At 41.2% G+C, this 15,091-nt stretch overlaps 1 protein-coding gene and 1 pseudogene across 1 annotated transcript; both read right to left on the reverse strand.

Moving 5' to 3' along the window:
• LOC139477808 (uncharacterized) overlaps nt 1–15,091 on the reverse strand; it is a 174,529-nt pseudogene that overhangs the window by 116,248 nt on the left and 43,190 nt on the right.
• LOC139477834 (heparanase-like) lies at nt 298–8,312 on the reverse strand. The gene is made up of 10 exons (XM_071260252.1): nt 8,027–8,312; nt 7,045–7,175; nt 6,276–6,449; nt 5,204–5,363; nt 4,726–4,776; nt 3,107–3,304; nt 2,639–2,750; nt 1,929–2,038; nt 970–1,113; nt 298–520 (listed from the first exon to the last, which is right to left on the reverse strand). The coding sequence occupies exons 1-10, from the start codon at nt 8,239–8,241 to the stop codon at nt 340–342; spliced, it is 1,476 nt and encodes a 491-aa protein (XP_071116353.1). The 5' UTR covers nt 8,242–8,312; the 3' UTR covers nt 298–339.

The raw sequence follows: 15,091 nt of genomic DNA on the forward strand, positions 1-15,091 counted from the left end.
TATGTCAGTTCGTTCGTCAGATAAAAGATTCTGGTGTATCACCCAAATGTGTTTTCTGTCGAATGGCATTCTAAAGATGCGGGATAACTCTTATCTGAACCTCTTAACATATTCCTCTTGGTTCTTTGTAACACGCAAACCATTTTTTATACACCCTGTATGTCTAAATATCAGTTAAATGTGTTTAGAGGGGTTGTTTTCAGATGTTATTGTCTAGTGTATGTCAACGCACGTCCAACAGAAGGTTCAGGTACACTCACCATCAATTTAAAAGCCACAAACATAACGTTTTGGTGAACAATTTATTACTGCTTTTATCCTAACAGGACACTTGTTCAATTATCCGATAATGGGGCCATGACTTTGTGATTTGCATGCCGCTATGTTGGCGTCTGGAATGATGATGAACCCAAAGGAGTGCGGAGGCACTACAATCGTCCCAGTTCCTAAAGCTTTTGGCATAATGTGTGGTATTTGGTTGTTGACAAGTTCCAATGTTTTGCCATTGACCTCTACTTTTCTGAAAAAAAGATGTGGGAAAGTTTATTTTGGTATGAAGGTTAAGTATTGATCACCCGTTGACCTAACAACCGTTGTCTAACTTGTACTGCCACTATTGTATATGTGCACAAGTTTGTAAGTTCAAGTTCGTCTTAAGTTACTTAGAATAGTCTTGGAGTTAGTCGTGTTTGCCAAGGTGTGTTTTCCACCTGTCATTTCGGACCATTGCTCATATACCGTTCGCGTGTCTGGTTCAGTTTGAATGCAGCAAAATCATCAAATGCTTACCCTCTTCTGTTATATCTGCTGCTTCAGAGACAACATGTGTCTCACCATTATCCGCTGCATTTGACGACAATGCCAAGGAACCAGTTATATAAGAACTGATCCATGGCCTTGTGAAACTTGAAGAACCAAAGACAAAATCCTTATACTGAATGGTTGAGAGGAAACATATTATATACAAACTTTGACTTCAAGTCTCCTCCCTCGGGAGTCAGCCAGAATATGTCCACGTTTTTGCCGTGCGCCTCTGATATGGCTAGGGTTACGTGGTCTCTATGCAAGTTAAGACCATACACTGTGATACTGCCAGGCTTGTAGTGGTACACGCTGGAACATAAACAGAAGATATGATAACATTAAAAGCAAATGCAAGAGAAAAATCACTCGAAATCTAGCCATTTGATTTGACACGACTAGTCGCCGTCCTTCATTAAAAACATGCTTGTCAATGAAGAAGTGAGTGAGTGAGTATGAGTTTACAATATTCCATAAATATTTCATCAATATTTTAGCAGTATTCCATCAATAGGACGGTGGTGGATAGCAGAAATGGACTTCACACATTTAAGCCATATGGGTAATCGAACTCGGGTCTTTGGCGTGACGAGCGAACGCTTTAACCATGACATTTCAATGTTTGGTAATGGTTGATGAAACGTCACATCTTGTCACTTTTCATTTGCTCTGTTCACACTCACCGTTACCATACTGAGCTAACCTGTCGGGGACAGGGCTGTCAAATAAACACATTATTATACCAATATAGATCATTGTAACTTGCGAACCTGAAGCGAAATAGCCATTACATAAGTCAATGGATAAATGTACGTAACATTCAGATCGTTACGTCATGTGCATCTCTACTGACAGCATTACTGTTCAGTGACATGCTGACAGTATTCTGCAAATTAAAGTTTTAAACGTGTGGGATTTGTTTACATACAATTGTTGTGGTTACATTGGCTTTGTATTAATTCTGGTTGTTAGACGATTTCTAATATGATGTCCTTTAAAAGGGACGGTATGTTCGACTGCCACCTCTATCCAAGGTCTACACTTCGTATTTGTCCATAGTCTGCAAGCTGGACAACGTATATGTTTGTACAGACAGGTTGTGAATTAAACATGCTGAAACAACTCACTTGTTCAGCTTCGTACAGTGGGCATACAGTCGGAGGTCGGAAGATGTGGATGGAACATCAAATACTTTGTTGCCAACAAGTCTCTTGTAAAGAAGCGTCAACCAGTAGTCCTGCCAAAAGACGTTTTGATATGTGTCCATATGAGAAAGACACTGTTGGTGTTCATGTTATTTTGTGCCAGTGTAAGCAGTAAAATGTGTCTGGATGTGCAAACTGATGGTTGATGGTAGGATAGTCGGAATGGGAATTTGTATAAGACAAGTTACTGAGCCTGGCTACCTAATATGCAATGCAGGTGGAATGGGTGACTTATAATGACTTGGAATTTCCACAAAGGAAAATACATGAATGGATGACTTCAGTTTAACGCTCCTTACACATACGATATGTCAGTAATATTGATTTGGGTGAAAATATAAAATGGTGCAGGTCAACTTTGGTGAAACACATAAGCACGGGCATCGTGCTAACAAATCTAGTAACGTAATTAGGGTGAACCCAGGATTCGAATCGAGGATCAATGGTTTCTGGTAAGCATAAGGGACACAACTCTGTACAGAAAAATGCTGGGCCTCAGTCGAATGGGTCACATTTGAAAACAGACAACCGACAATGAATATATGCATGAACACAGAGACAATATCTAAGATCAAACAGACATTCGACAAAATGACATTGTTAAAAAATTGAGATAACAGACGTTCACGCACAGGATTAGGATCACCGTTGTCGTCAATGAGTGCATAATTTCCACCAAAGATTTCCTGACGCATAACCCCTTTTAGGCCATATTTTGCTGATACACCAAGTTTATCAAGCCACCTGAAAATGTGATATGACAGATGATATCAAGGCAAATCAACGTGAATATTTTTCACTGGTCCAATTGATCTCAAGATCATATTTAAGGACACACGAGCTTCAACATTAGACATTTTCAGAGCGAAAGGAATTACAATTCTTTCTAGTTTTAACCAGTTTCAATTCACCATAAACAACAATCATCACCCTCTAACCAGCACGAAGAGGCAACTTGCATTTACATCAACGCATGCTGGCATTCCAAGAAGATGCTGTGGCTGAAATTGTTATGTTGTATTTAAATTAAAGAAACTTATTCAGAACACTTTCAACTTTAGAACAAATTCATTTGGACACTGAAACGTAGACATCCTCACAGGTTGCCTGCCACATATCTGTCAGCAATGCCAGGAGTGCCACCCCCATAACCGGACGATGTCTCCCCTAGCCATGCCACCAGGCCATGATGACTTCGGACCGTATTCATCACTGAGTGTAGGGTAGATGTAAGACGATTCATTATAGAATACTTAGAAAAGTCTTCCAGCTTGGCGGTGCGTCCATTAAAGTAATATCTGAAAAGAGTAAGCTATTTGTACAGGGAATTTTTTTAAGCACATGTACAAAAAAGGATGACATCCAGCTAAAAAAAGTGTTCGTTTCTGTATTTGATATTATTTCTAATCAAATGAAAGTAATTAATGTGGAGTGGGAAACAACAAACGCAAAGAAAATTTCATTTCTTGACCCATGTGCATTTTGTCTCTAAATGTGGTGACCACATATATAGTTATATATACATCTCTACCTTCAACGGTTCAGGACAATGTTTCACAAGTTAAATAACGTGCCATCTAGAATTTACGGAAGAAACAAAATGTCATGCTGGATAGCATAGATAGGATCTATTTGAAAAAGTAGGCAACCGCATGTATATCAATTGCGCTCTTTTCTATGCTGATCTGTTACCTTATTCAGATCATCAACATCACAACATGGGTAGTTTAGCCAAGAAGTTAAAAACCTATGCTTCCTGTACATTGATGATATGTTGTCCATCACTTATGGCCAACTTACCGATTACCTTCGAGCAATATTAAAGCATTTGCTCTCTATATATTTCTCATCTTTAGATGTACAGTGGCGCCGCCACTTTCTATGAAGATTTCAAAGATTTGTGTTCCGTAGGACAAATGGTTGATGTCATTTGCTGTCTACATTTCACAACATCTGAGGTACAGTCAGGCATGCTCATACTTCGAAGATTTCAAAGACTTTAATCAGGGTTACATATTAAAGGCTTCAGTAATAATTTGGTAAAGGTTTATGGCAGACATGTGGAATTCAAATGTGATGGATAGTGACCAAAATAATGGCTGCTCCAATTACCTGTATTGAGTTGTACCATTTGCTAAAGAACATGAACATTGATTTGCCTAGCCTGGGCGTGTGGTTGTGGCGGGTGCCATCACTGGGGCAGGATATGCTCACATTACTATTTGGCAGTGATTTCTAGCACATGCTTTTGATATAGTAGCAATCATCAACGAAACGGACTCTGTATATAGCAGAGATTTTGTATAATTATGAAAAATGCAGAGATTTCTTATGATTATGAAAAGGGATGTGTTGCTTTTATTTTAAAACAGAGCCCAAAAATGTATTTACATTATTTTTCAGACAATCCAGCCTGTCCAGTGAACGAATTATGCTGGGAAAATCTGAGGTCAAAATAGTATTTGCAGTATTTTCTGACAATGGTCAAGAACAAATGGTTGACCTGGAAGCTCAACACAGTGAACAGTTATCTATTAAATCTAATTCTACATATACCCCCACATGGTGTACAGCCACTACTGTCCTATTGCTACTTCTACCTAATAGTTCAACGTGTCGGTGTTTTTGGAGACTTTTTAGACTGTAATCAACGACCCTTAAGTGTTACACGTGGCATGAAAACTGTATGGTAGCCCATGCCTTGAAGGAAGGTACTCACTGATGGAAGGTCAAGACGTTAATGACACCTGCTCCACCGTGAGACAGGAAGCTGGAAATGCAAAGTCATATCTGACAAATGTTCATCAAAGATAACTATAATGAACCAGGGCATCACTTGTGCATTACCATGTCAGCTTCTTGGACTGAAGTGACTCAGATGAATCCTTCGAGAAAAAGGTATGATGCTTTCAAAACTTGAAAGATAATCAAGGCGAATATGGGATTTGAACATCATAATTATACAGGAAGCCGGAATTGGAACATCATAATTATACATGAAGCCACACTGTACAACATATCGTGGCGTCTTAGGCGACTGGGCCATGTTTTAGTTCTGGAATCGATGCTTCCTTTAAGATTTTGAAATAATAACAGCATCACAAAGTAAGCATAGATTCGGTTCAATTTCAATCAGAAAATCCAGACAGCTTATTCTTTCCCTGCTGTATAGGGTATACGATGTTTATTATGCATACTTTTGTATAAACGTGTCTTTATAACCGGCGGTATCAGGTCCAATGATGAGACTGGATTTATAGACCGTTCCTTGCAGAACTTGCTTCAGTTCCATGAAGTCGCGCCCCAGCTGAGCGTCACTGACAGTAGTATTCCGATGTCGGTAATACAAGTTCGGTTCTTCATGAAACATACGTAAAATGATAATACATATGGCATGCATGATAACAAAAAATATCTACATACACATGAGAATCAAGTTCGGTAAATGTTTCATATATGAATAAAAACATAATGAATGTAAAAACGGATTATTTTTTTCTGAAGTCACATATACCTCATACTGCATATACAGATCGCATAAATACCATATAGTTATTCATGTATTAAGAGGAATGACACCATAGCTTTGTGAGTCCAGTGACGGTCAAAGTAGGAAGCATATAATGCCGTATTTATATGTCTTGTTTATTATGTGACCGTGGGCTCGATATAATGACATCTGGATTATGGAAAATTATACGAACATTTGCGTCATACTGATTTCACGAATTCGAATCACGAATTTCCGAACGAGAGCGAGTTTCGTAAAGTCAGTATGACACATATGAGTGTAATAATTTATATGTATTACCCACTTTTTCTTTATCCTTTTCGCTCCTCTTTAGACAAATACACTGATCACCAATGCTGTCCTAGAACACCAACATGTGTCAGCCATTTTTGGCTATGTTGTCATTTCTAGTGTGACTTTATTCCCACCTTACGTCTCAATGAGATTCGAATGACGTCAACGATGCCTTTTGGATGACGGAAACAATACACTGGTGTGCGAGAAGTGATATTTGAACTAGTGCACATACGATATTTATTAACTCGGCTATTTATGACCCTGCAGGTAATAATTGATATTATGAGCCACATCCCATGGAGGTAGGGTGTGAAGACACGCATTGATCCAAATTATCCAGCATGGCCATAGACCGCTTCATAAACACAAGTACAGATTGTTGGGACCTCTTCTACTCAGAATTCCCAAATATATGTCATCTATGTCTGGTTGATCCGACGTCTACATGCCTTCAAACTTACCATTTCCCAGTTCAATCCCTGCAAATGGATACCCTTTGTCAGAGGAATATTTTAGCAACTGCTTAGCATCTGATGAGTTCCACTTTGTTCCATCACGCAGCAGCAGGTTGAGGCTAATCACCAGTTTCAGCCCCGTATTGTGAACAAAAGTGTTGAGTGCATCCCAGGTGTTAGCTGAAAATATGTTTCAATTGATCCGTTTTGGTTCAGTTATTATATGTTTAGTACTTTCTCAAACCACAAAGGTATAAACATATTGAATAGCTACTTATGGACGAAGGTTTGTAAATAAAGAAATCCGTCAGTCACTGGTTCATTACACTCAGTGGCAACTCGTGTATCCAAGTACCTTTCCCGGTTAATCGCCCGGATTATGGAATGTCTGGGACTAAGGAATCTCAGAAAAAAGTAAGGTTCTTTATACACATGTCAGTAGTAATGCCTGGCAGATGGGGTAACGAGATTCAAGGGGCCTGGGTGAATAATGTATAACTGTACCATGAAACAAATAACCAAATCATTTACCCCTACAGGTACGATATAACCGATACTACCCAAAGAACTCTTCTTGGGCAATCAGTAGAACAGAAACAATGTGCAGCTGACATTTCTCAGAGTGATCATACCAAAAAGGTTATTCCAAAAGAATAAAACATTTTTAGACGGGGAATCTTTTGTATTGTTTAGCCAGGTCTTTTTAAATAGGTTTTCCTTCTCGTGACAATTACACAAAGGGAGATATAAGAATCTTATAATATACTACTATCACCTTGGAGATGAAACTGCTGCGAGGTGTCTATGTGGTAATTCGGGTCAAACACCATGCGATCCCCTGATGTTCCTCCAACTCGCACATACCCTGGCGCTAAGGCTTTTCCAAGAGTCAACAGTTTGGGAGACCTGTTATAAAAGGTTCTTTTATATATTCTTACATTCATACATGAGACTGCTATGACCATCTTCAACAAACTTTATTCATCTAGCAGATAATACCACCCGTAACATCTCTGGATATGAAACTAGAAGCTGAAGATGCATTCTCCAGTGTATAATATCATCATTCCCTTGATAATGCCCTTGACTCATTCGGCTTCATGTCCCCCATTAACTTATGTCGTCACGTTACATTACATTACCATTCGCTTGAAGCGATAGTATGTGATTGAAGGAGTCGCATTTACGCCACTTTGAAGAGCTTTCAGGTGGTAATATGGCCTGTCAGCTTGATGAGCGAGGAAAGCCCGAGGACATGCATGTTTTAAAAGTTGACCACTTTGGTGAAATCGGCGAACAGGGGTTAATGCTAACAAACCCAGCAACATTATATGGGCGAATCTGGGAACCGGAACCATATGTTTCTGACACTGTTAAGAGACGGCAGACTGTAAGTAAGCGAAATCTTCAGTGTAGGTGAAGGCGATAATTGGAAGTGATTTCTGTCAATCATTAGGTTGTCAAGGATAAGCTAGACACAACATAAATCAGTGACGAAACTGAATTCACGAAAAATTACTTGACGGATTCTGCTGACTCTGGACCCGTGAAGATTCCGGGGTAGATTAGGTCTTCAGCAACTCATTCTTGCCGTAAAAGGTGACTATGCTTGTCGTAAAAGGCCGCTAACGGGATCGGGTGGTAAGGCTCGCTGACTTGGTTTGATGCATGTCATTGATCCCAATTTCACTAATCTGCAAAAAACCAATTTACGTTGCAAACAAATCACATAGTCATACAAATGTTATGATGTATACCTGATATTTGGGGTCGTCAGATTGGATCTCAGTTGACTGCTGTCAATGGTGACACCGACAAACATATCATCAATTTCCTGTAAGACGTGGTCGACTTTTACCGTGATATGTTCTGTGTGCATGGACACAGTGAACGGTTGTATCCAAGCCAACCCTAACAACCACAGGATGGTTACATCTCGGAACATTCTGACTGTCACTCCATGTAGAAGCATACTATTGCTTATCAGTGTTTCGAAGCTAAATACTACTCAACGTGTGGAGGTCAGCTGCGGTGTTGGAAGAGACCAGGTGTTGCCAAGCCGTGACAACAGATAACGAAATTTTGACACGAGTATTCAGCAACTTTCATGCTTTCATGTCATGATCGGGTTCGTGTGTGCCTGTTTCGGTATCTACGTTGCAGTTATATTCCTGTGCAGCACATGACTCATCATCTGATTCTCTGTCCTTCAGCTTCAAGGATTGGCTAGTGACACATCATGTTTGGCTTTCGTCAACACTAATCTGTCACGATTTTAAAAAAAGGTAACTCATCACAAAACGTTAAAGTTCAAATCGTGCACTTTTAAAATTTAGGAGATAAACAGATGCATGCCTTGTCGTTAAATGGCGATGATACACTTAAGACAGCTGTGAACCAGATCTAATTGCACAAAGTGAATAAGGGACCGATATTGTGGTAGGGCTGAGAGTGGGTGTGTGGGTGGGGATGTAGGGGGTGTGGAATTTTGTCGCAAAAAGGATAATGCTTTCATTAGTTAAGTATCTGATGGAATTTTGTCGCCAAAATATATATAAATAGCAACTCTAAAATTCATAAGATTCCCTGTTATGGCAACGAACCTAAAACATGAAGGATATATTTAGGGGTTTGACGAAAAGCTCCCCCAAACAGATGACGATCATGCATTAACGTGTTATGTTATTCGGAAATATTTTTGTTATTATTTATTTTTATTTCATAACAATTGTGTCAGTGAATAATATATTTATTCGTATTTCAATACCTTTAATTAAAAGCACGAGTAGGTAATTCTCAAACAATTCCTAAATCACGACAGTATTAATGCCGACAAGAATATATGCCATCATTCTAGTAATCGTTTCCTTTAAATAATTGGGACCTTTCTTGAAACTGTACGTGTTGTGTGTCGTTACCGGTTCCACTCATTGTATGCGCAGCATGTTATGCCCGTTTGCAGACAACTGTAGACAGGAGTTGAGTTTAAGATATTCGTACATCCACCGTGGAAGATTTCAATCTTAGCTTAGATCGGTTTGTGCAAGTGAAATAGGACAATTGTATGGTGATTATAAAGTCAACGGTAGCCGTCTAAGATTGATTGTAACTAAGATTGTTCTGTGCAAGTGGGCCCTGAGTTTCCATTCAGTCAACTGTCCTTGGCAAATACAAACTGAGGTTTCACGTAGCCTCCAATGAATTTTGTCAATGCTTGTTGTATCAACCAATACTGTCAACGTTTTACTTCCTTGTGTGATACAAACGCCTGTATCACGATCTAACTATAAATAAGACTTGTAAGCAAGAATGTTTCCTTCCTGCCACTCAGCGTTGTCGAGACATGTAACGATTCATGCAAATAGTTATGAATGTGCTGGGGCTCTCAATGCTTAGACACACATATCATGCGCTTTATATGAGATATGGACCAATTTTGTTCCTTTTCTACTACCATGCATATCAAAACGCCAAGTGGCAGTCACGCTCGTGGACTATCATGCAAATAATCCGCTCCAAATGGGGTGACAAATGCATAGCCAAACTCTCAAAAATCTTTGAGCACTAACAATGCCCAGGTGTTCAGGACACTGATCAGTATGTCCACGTTATCGAGCCATTTGTGCAGCTGTATAAATTGAATTGCTTTGCTTTGGAGGCTCTCAATGTATAATATACGAATTCGTATGCCTGACGCCATTTGCAACTCCCGACGCCATTGCAGTCAAAGTGATCTGTAACACCGTCGACTATGCTGTGATTCTATGTTGTATTGCATTGAGTACTTTTGTGGCGAGGCCAGTGCCAAGGGAGGAAACAACGACAGCGGAAATACGGAATGGTAAGAAAATTAGATTTTATTTATTAGGTTAGATTTATCTGTTCTTGTACCAGTTATTCGTAATATTCACCACTCTCCTTATCGTCATCATCATCCTCTCCTCCTCCTTCTCCTCCTCCTCCTCCTCCTCATCATCATCATTCTCTTCCTACCTCATCCTCCTTCACATCATCATCATCATCATCATCATTTCCCCCATTCTCCTCGTCGTCATCATCATCCTCTCCTCCTCCTCTCCTCCTCCTCCTCATCACCATCCTCTTCCTACCTCCTCCTCCTTCACATCATCATCATCATTCCCCCATTCTCCTCCTCCTCCTCCTCCTCCTCATCATCATCATCATCACCCTCTTCAACGTCATCATCATCCTCTCATCCTCCTCCTCCTCATCGTCATCATCCTCTTCCTCCTCCTCGTCATCATCACCCTTATCATCATCATCATCACCCTCCTCTTCCTCCTCCCCATGATCATCATTATCATCGTCTACCTCCTCCTCCTCGTCATCATCATCATCACCCTTCTCATCATCCTCATCATCATCATCATCATCATCATCACACTCCTCCTCATCATCATCATCACCCTTCTCATCATCATCATCATCAAGGGGGCACTGGTGGCCCAGTCGTCTAAAGCGCCGCAATTTGCTGTGCAGAGTTGCGTCCCTAGGGCATGCCAGAAACCTATGATTGTGGGTTCGAATTCCGGTTCACCCAGATTATGTTTCAAGGTTTGTCAGCACCATACCCGTGCTCGTGGGTATCATCGAAGTGGTAAAGTCTGAGACCTGCATCACTTCGGGCTTTCCTCCCACATTAAGCTGACATGCCGTGATATATCATCATCATCATCATCATAATCATAATCATCATCATCATCATCATCATCATCATCATCATCTCCTCCTCCTTCTCATCATCATCATTTCCCCCATTTTCGTCGTCGTCGTCATCATCATCATCATCATCATCATCATCATCATCATCATCCCCCTCTTCATCATCATCCTCTCCTCCACCTCCTCCTACATCATCATAATTTCCCCCATTCTCCTCGTCTTCATCATCTTCATCACCCTCCTCATCGTCATCATCATCCTCTTTCTCTTCCTTGTCATCATCATCATCACCCTTATCATCATCATCATCATCACCCTCCACTTCCTCCTCCTCATCATCATTATCATCGTCTTCATCCTCCTACTCGTTATCTTCATCATCACCCTTCTCATGATCATCATCATCACCACCACCCCTCCTCCTCATCATCATCACCCTTTTGGGCGGTCGGTTAGCCTAGTGGTTAAAGCGTTCGCTCGTCACACCGAAGACCCGGGTTCGATTCCCGACATGGGTACAATATGTGAAGCCCATTTCTGGTGTCCCCGCCGTGATATTGCTGGAATATTGCTAAAAGCGGCATAAAACCATACTCACTCACTCACTCACTCATCACCCTTTTCCTCCTCCTTCTCATCATCATCATTTCCCCATTCTCCACATCATCACCCTCCTCATCGTCATTATCATCCTCTGCTCCTCCTCAACATCATCCTCTTCGTCCTCCTCGTCATCATCATCATCATCATCATGATCATTATCCTCTCCTCCTTCTCCTTCTCATCATCATTATTTCCCCCATTCTCCTCGTTGTCGTCATCAGCATCATCGCCCTCCTCATTGTCATCATCATCCTCTCCTCCTCTTTCTCCTCCTCCTCCTCCTCCTCATCATCATCATCATGCTCTTTCTCCTCCTTGTCATCATCATCATCATCATCACCCTCCTCTTCCTCCTCCTCCTCATCATTATCACCGTCTTCCTCCTCATCCTCATCATCATCACCATCATCATCATCACCCTTATCATCATCATCATCATCATCATCATCACCCTCCTCTTCCTCCTCCTCCTCATCGTCATTATCATCCTCTTCCTCCTCCTCCTCTTCGTTATCATCATCATCACCCTTCTCATCATCATCATCATCATCACACTCCTCCTCCTCATCATCATCATCATCACCCTTCTCATCATCATCTTCACACTCCTCCTTATCATCATCATCAAGGGGGCATGGGTGGCCAAGTCGTCTAAAGCGCCGCAATTCGCTGTGCAGAGTTGTATCCCTTGGGCACGCCAGAAACCTATGATTGTTGATTCGAATCCTGGTTCGCCCAGATTATGTTTCTAGGTTAGTCAGCACCATACCCGTGCTCGTGGGTTTCGCGGAATTCGAAGTGGTAAACGTCTGAGACCTGCATCACCTCGGGCTTTCCTCCCACATTAAGCTGACACGCCGTGATATAATGTGCTCCTGCTCCTCCTCATAATCATCACCATCCTCTTCCTCTTCCTACACCTCGTCATCATCACCATCATCATCATCACCCTTATCATCATCATCATCATCATCATCATCACCCTCCTCTTCCTCCTCCTCCTCATCGTCATTATCATCCTCTCCCTCCTCCTCCTCTTCGTTATCATCATCATCACCCTTCTCATCATCATCATCATCATCACACTCCTCCTCCTCATCATCATCATCATCACCCTTCTCATCATCATCTTCACACTCCTCCTTATCATCATCATCAAGGGGGCATGGGTGGCCAAGTCGTCTAAAGCGCCGCAATTCGCTGTGCAGAGTTGTATCCCTTGGGCACGCCAGAAACCTATGATTGTTGATTCGAATCCTGGTTCGCCCAGATTATGTTTCTAGGTTAGTCAGCACCATACCCGTGCTCGTGGGTTTCGCGGAATTCGAAGTGGTAAACGTCTGAGACCTGCCTCACTTCGGGCTTTCCTCCCACATTAAGCTGACACGCCGTGATATAATGTGCTCCTGCTCCTCCTCATAATCATCACCATCCTCTTCCTCTTCCTACACCTCGTCATCATCTTCATCATCATCACCCTCCTCCTCCTCATCATCATCACCCTCCTCCTCCTCATCATCATCACCTTTCTCCTCATGATCATCACCCTTCCCCTCATCATCATCACCCTCTCATCATCATCACCCTTCTCATCATCATCATCATCATCATCCTCTTCCTCCTCCTCCTCATCATCATCATGAACATCATCATCATCATCACACTTGTCCTCCTCCTCTTCGTCGTCATCATCATCATCATCACCCTCCTCCTTTTCATCATCATCCTCTTCCTTCTCCTCATAATCATCACCATCCTCTTCCTCCTCCTCCACCTCTTCATCATTATCATCATCACCCTCCTCATCATCATCATCACCCTCCTCCACTTCCTGTTGAATCAGCATAGACGTAGGCCATCGGCCAACACAGCTTAAGTTACAATGTAGCCAAGATATTGAAAGTAGCGTGTATGCTAGTGACTTAGGACTAGCACCGCTATTTAACACGTCAAATATATGATGAACCTGACAGCATGTAGATACTTAGTAATTTAGTGAAACCTAATAAAGTATGATAACTGGGGTGATTCGTGGATTCAAAACCACGACAATCAAACTCTTCACACATGCTCGTGTCATTAAAACCACAACACACAACACAAACACACACACACACACACACACACACACACACACACGCAAATGTTCGGAAGTAATACATATGGTTATTTAGAAGGTTTTTAAAAGGGTGGAAACACCTCCAAAACGATCATATTGTAAGCAATTGTGGCACATGTTACCAAGAATGATGGTTATACAGCACATATATCCTTCATGTTGTACTCTTCACAACTGACAAGTGCTAATAATGTATTTGTACATTTTAATTTATTTTTGTCCAAGTGGTGAGACAGTGACACTGACTGAACTACTGACACGTGCAAACGTTTCTGGTATGGCAAGATATGTGGTGTCATGTCCAGTTCATCACAGTTGTAGGGGGCAAAGGTGGCCCAGTCGTCTAAGGCGCCGCGATTCGATGAGCAGAGTTGTGTCCCTTGGACACGCCAGAAATTGTGGGTTCGAATCCCGGTTCGCCCCGATTATGTTTCTAGGTTTGTCAGCACCATACCTGTGCGCGTGGGTTTCACCCAAGTGGTAAACATCTGATACCTGCATCAGTCATGCTTTCTTCCCACATTTCCCATGGATTTCCACGTCGCAAACATCTATGTTAAATTTGAGGATAAGACATGTAGATATGTCCAAATGTGAGGCATGATGACTGATGCAATTACCCTATTTGACTTGTACCGTATGTTCCGATGTCTTTCTGGAGAACAATTTACTTGCCTTTGCACGTGTTTGTGATAGTACGACATGTTGGACAGGATACGATGACTGTTTCGTGAATACTTGGTATAACCACCATTTAATATTTCATTTTTTATTTCATAAACATATGTTCATGATGTAGTCGGGAACGTAAAATGATCTCTGCTAATAGCTGATTTCTAATTGTTATGGAAATTATTTTGTCTTTTGTATTTACACGCAACCCTTGCCTTCACATGTGCTTGTCTCTGGTAGGGCAGGGCACTCTCACCTCTTCGCGAATACCTGGTATCATCACTTGATGTCATCTTTTGATAGTGCTTCTTAAACACATGATGTAGTTGGGATTCTGGTCATGACTGATATTCTGATTCAACGTTGTGGGCTGTTCTAAATTCGATGTGTACAGTTGGTGCATCAAGATTCGCCTATTGTGCATGTGTGTTAAAATCCTAGTTACGCCCCGATGATTCTTGGTATGTCAGTTCGTTTGTCAGTTATAAGAAACTGGTGTGTCACCCAAGTGTGTTTTCTGTCGAATGGCATTCTAAAGATGCGGGATAACTCTTATCTGAACCTCTTAACATATTCCTTTTGGTTCTTTGTAACACGCAAACCATTTTTTATACACGCTGTATGTCTAAATATCAGTTAAATGTGTTTAGAGGGGTTGTTTTCAGATGTTATTGTCTAGTGTATGTCAACGCACGTCCAACAGAAGGTTCAGGTACACTCACCATCAATTTAAAAGCCACAAACA

The sequence above is a fragment of the Haliotis cracherodii genome, unplaced genomic scaffold, assembly GCF_022045235.1.
Source record: "Haliotis cracherodii isolate W230 unplaced genomic scaffold, xgHalCrac1.p SCAF_36, whole genome shotgun sequence".
Classification (NCBI taxonomy): Eukaryota; Metazoa; Mollusca; class Gastropoda; order Lepetellida; family Haliotidae; genus Haliotis; species Haliotis cracherodii.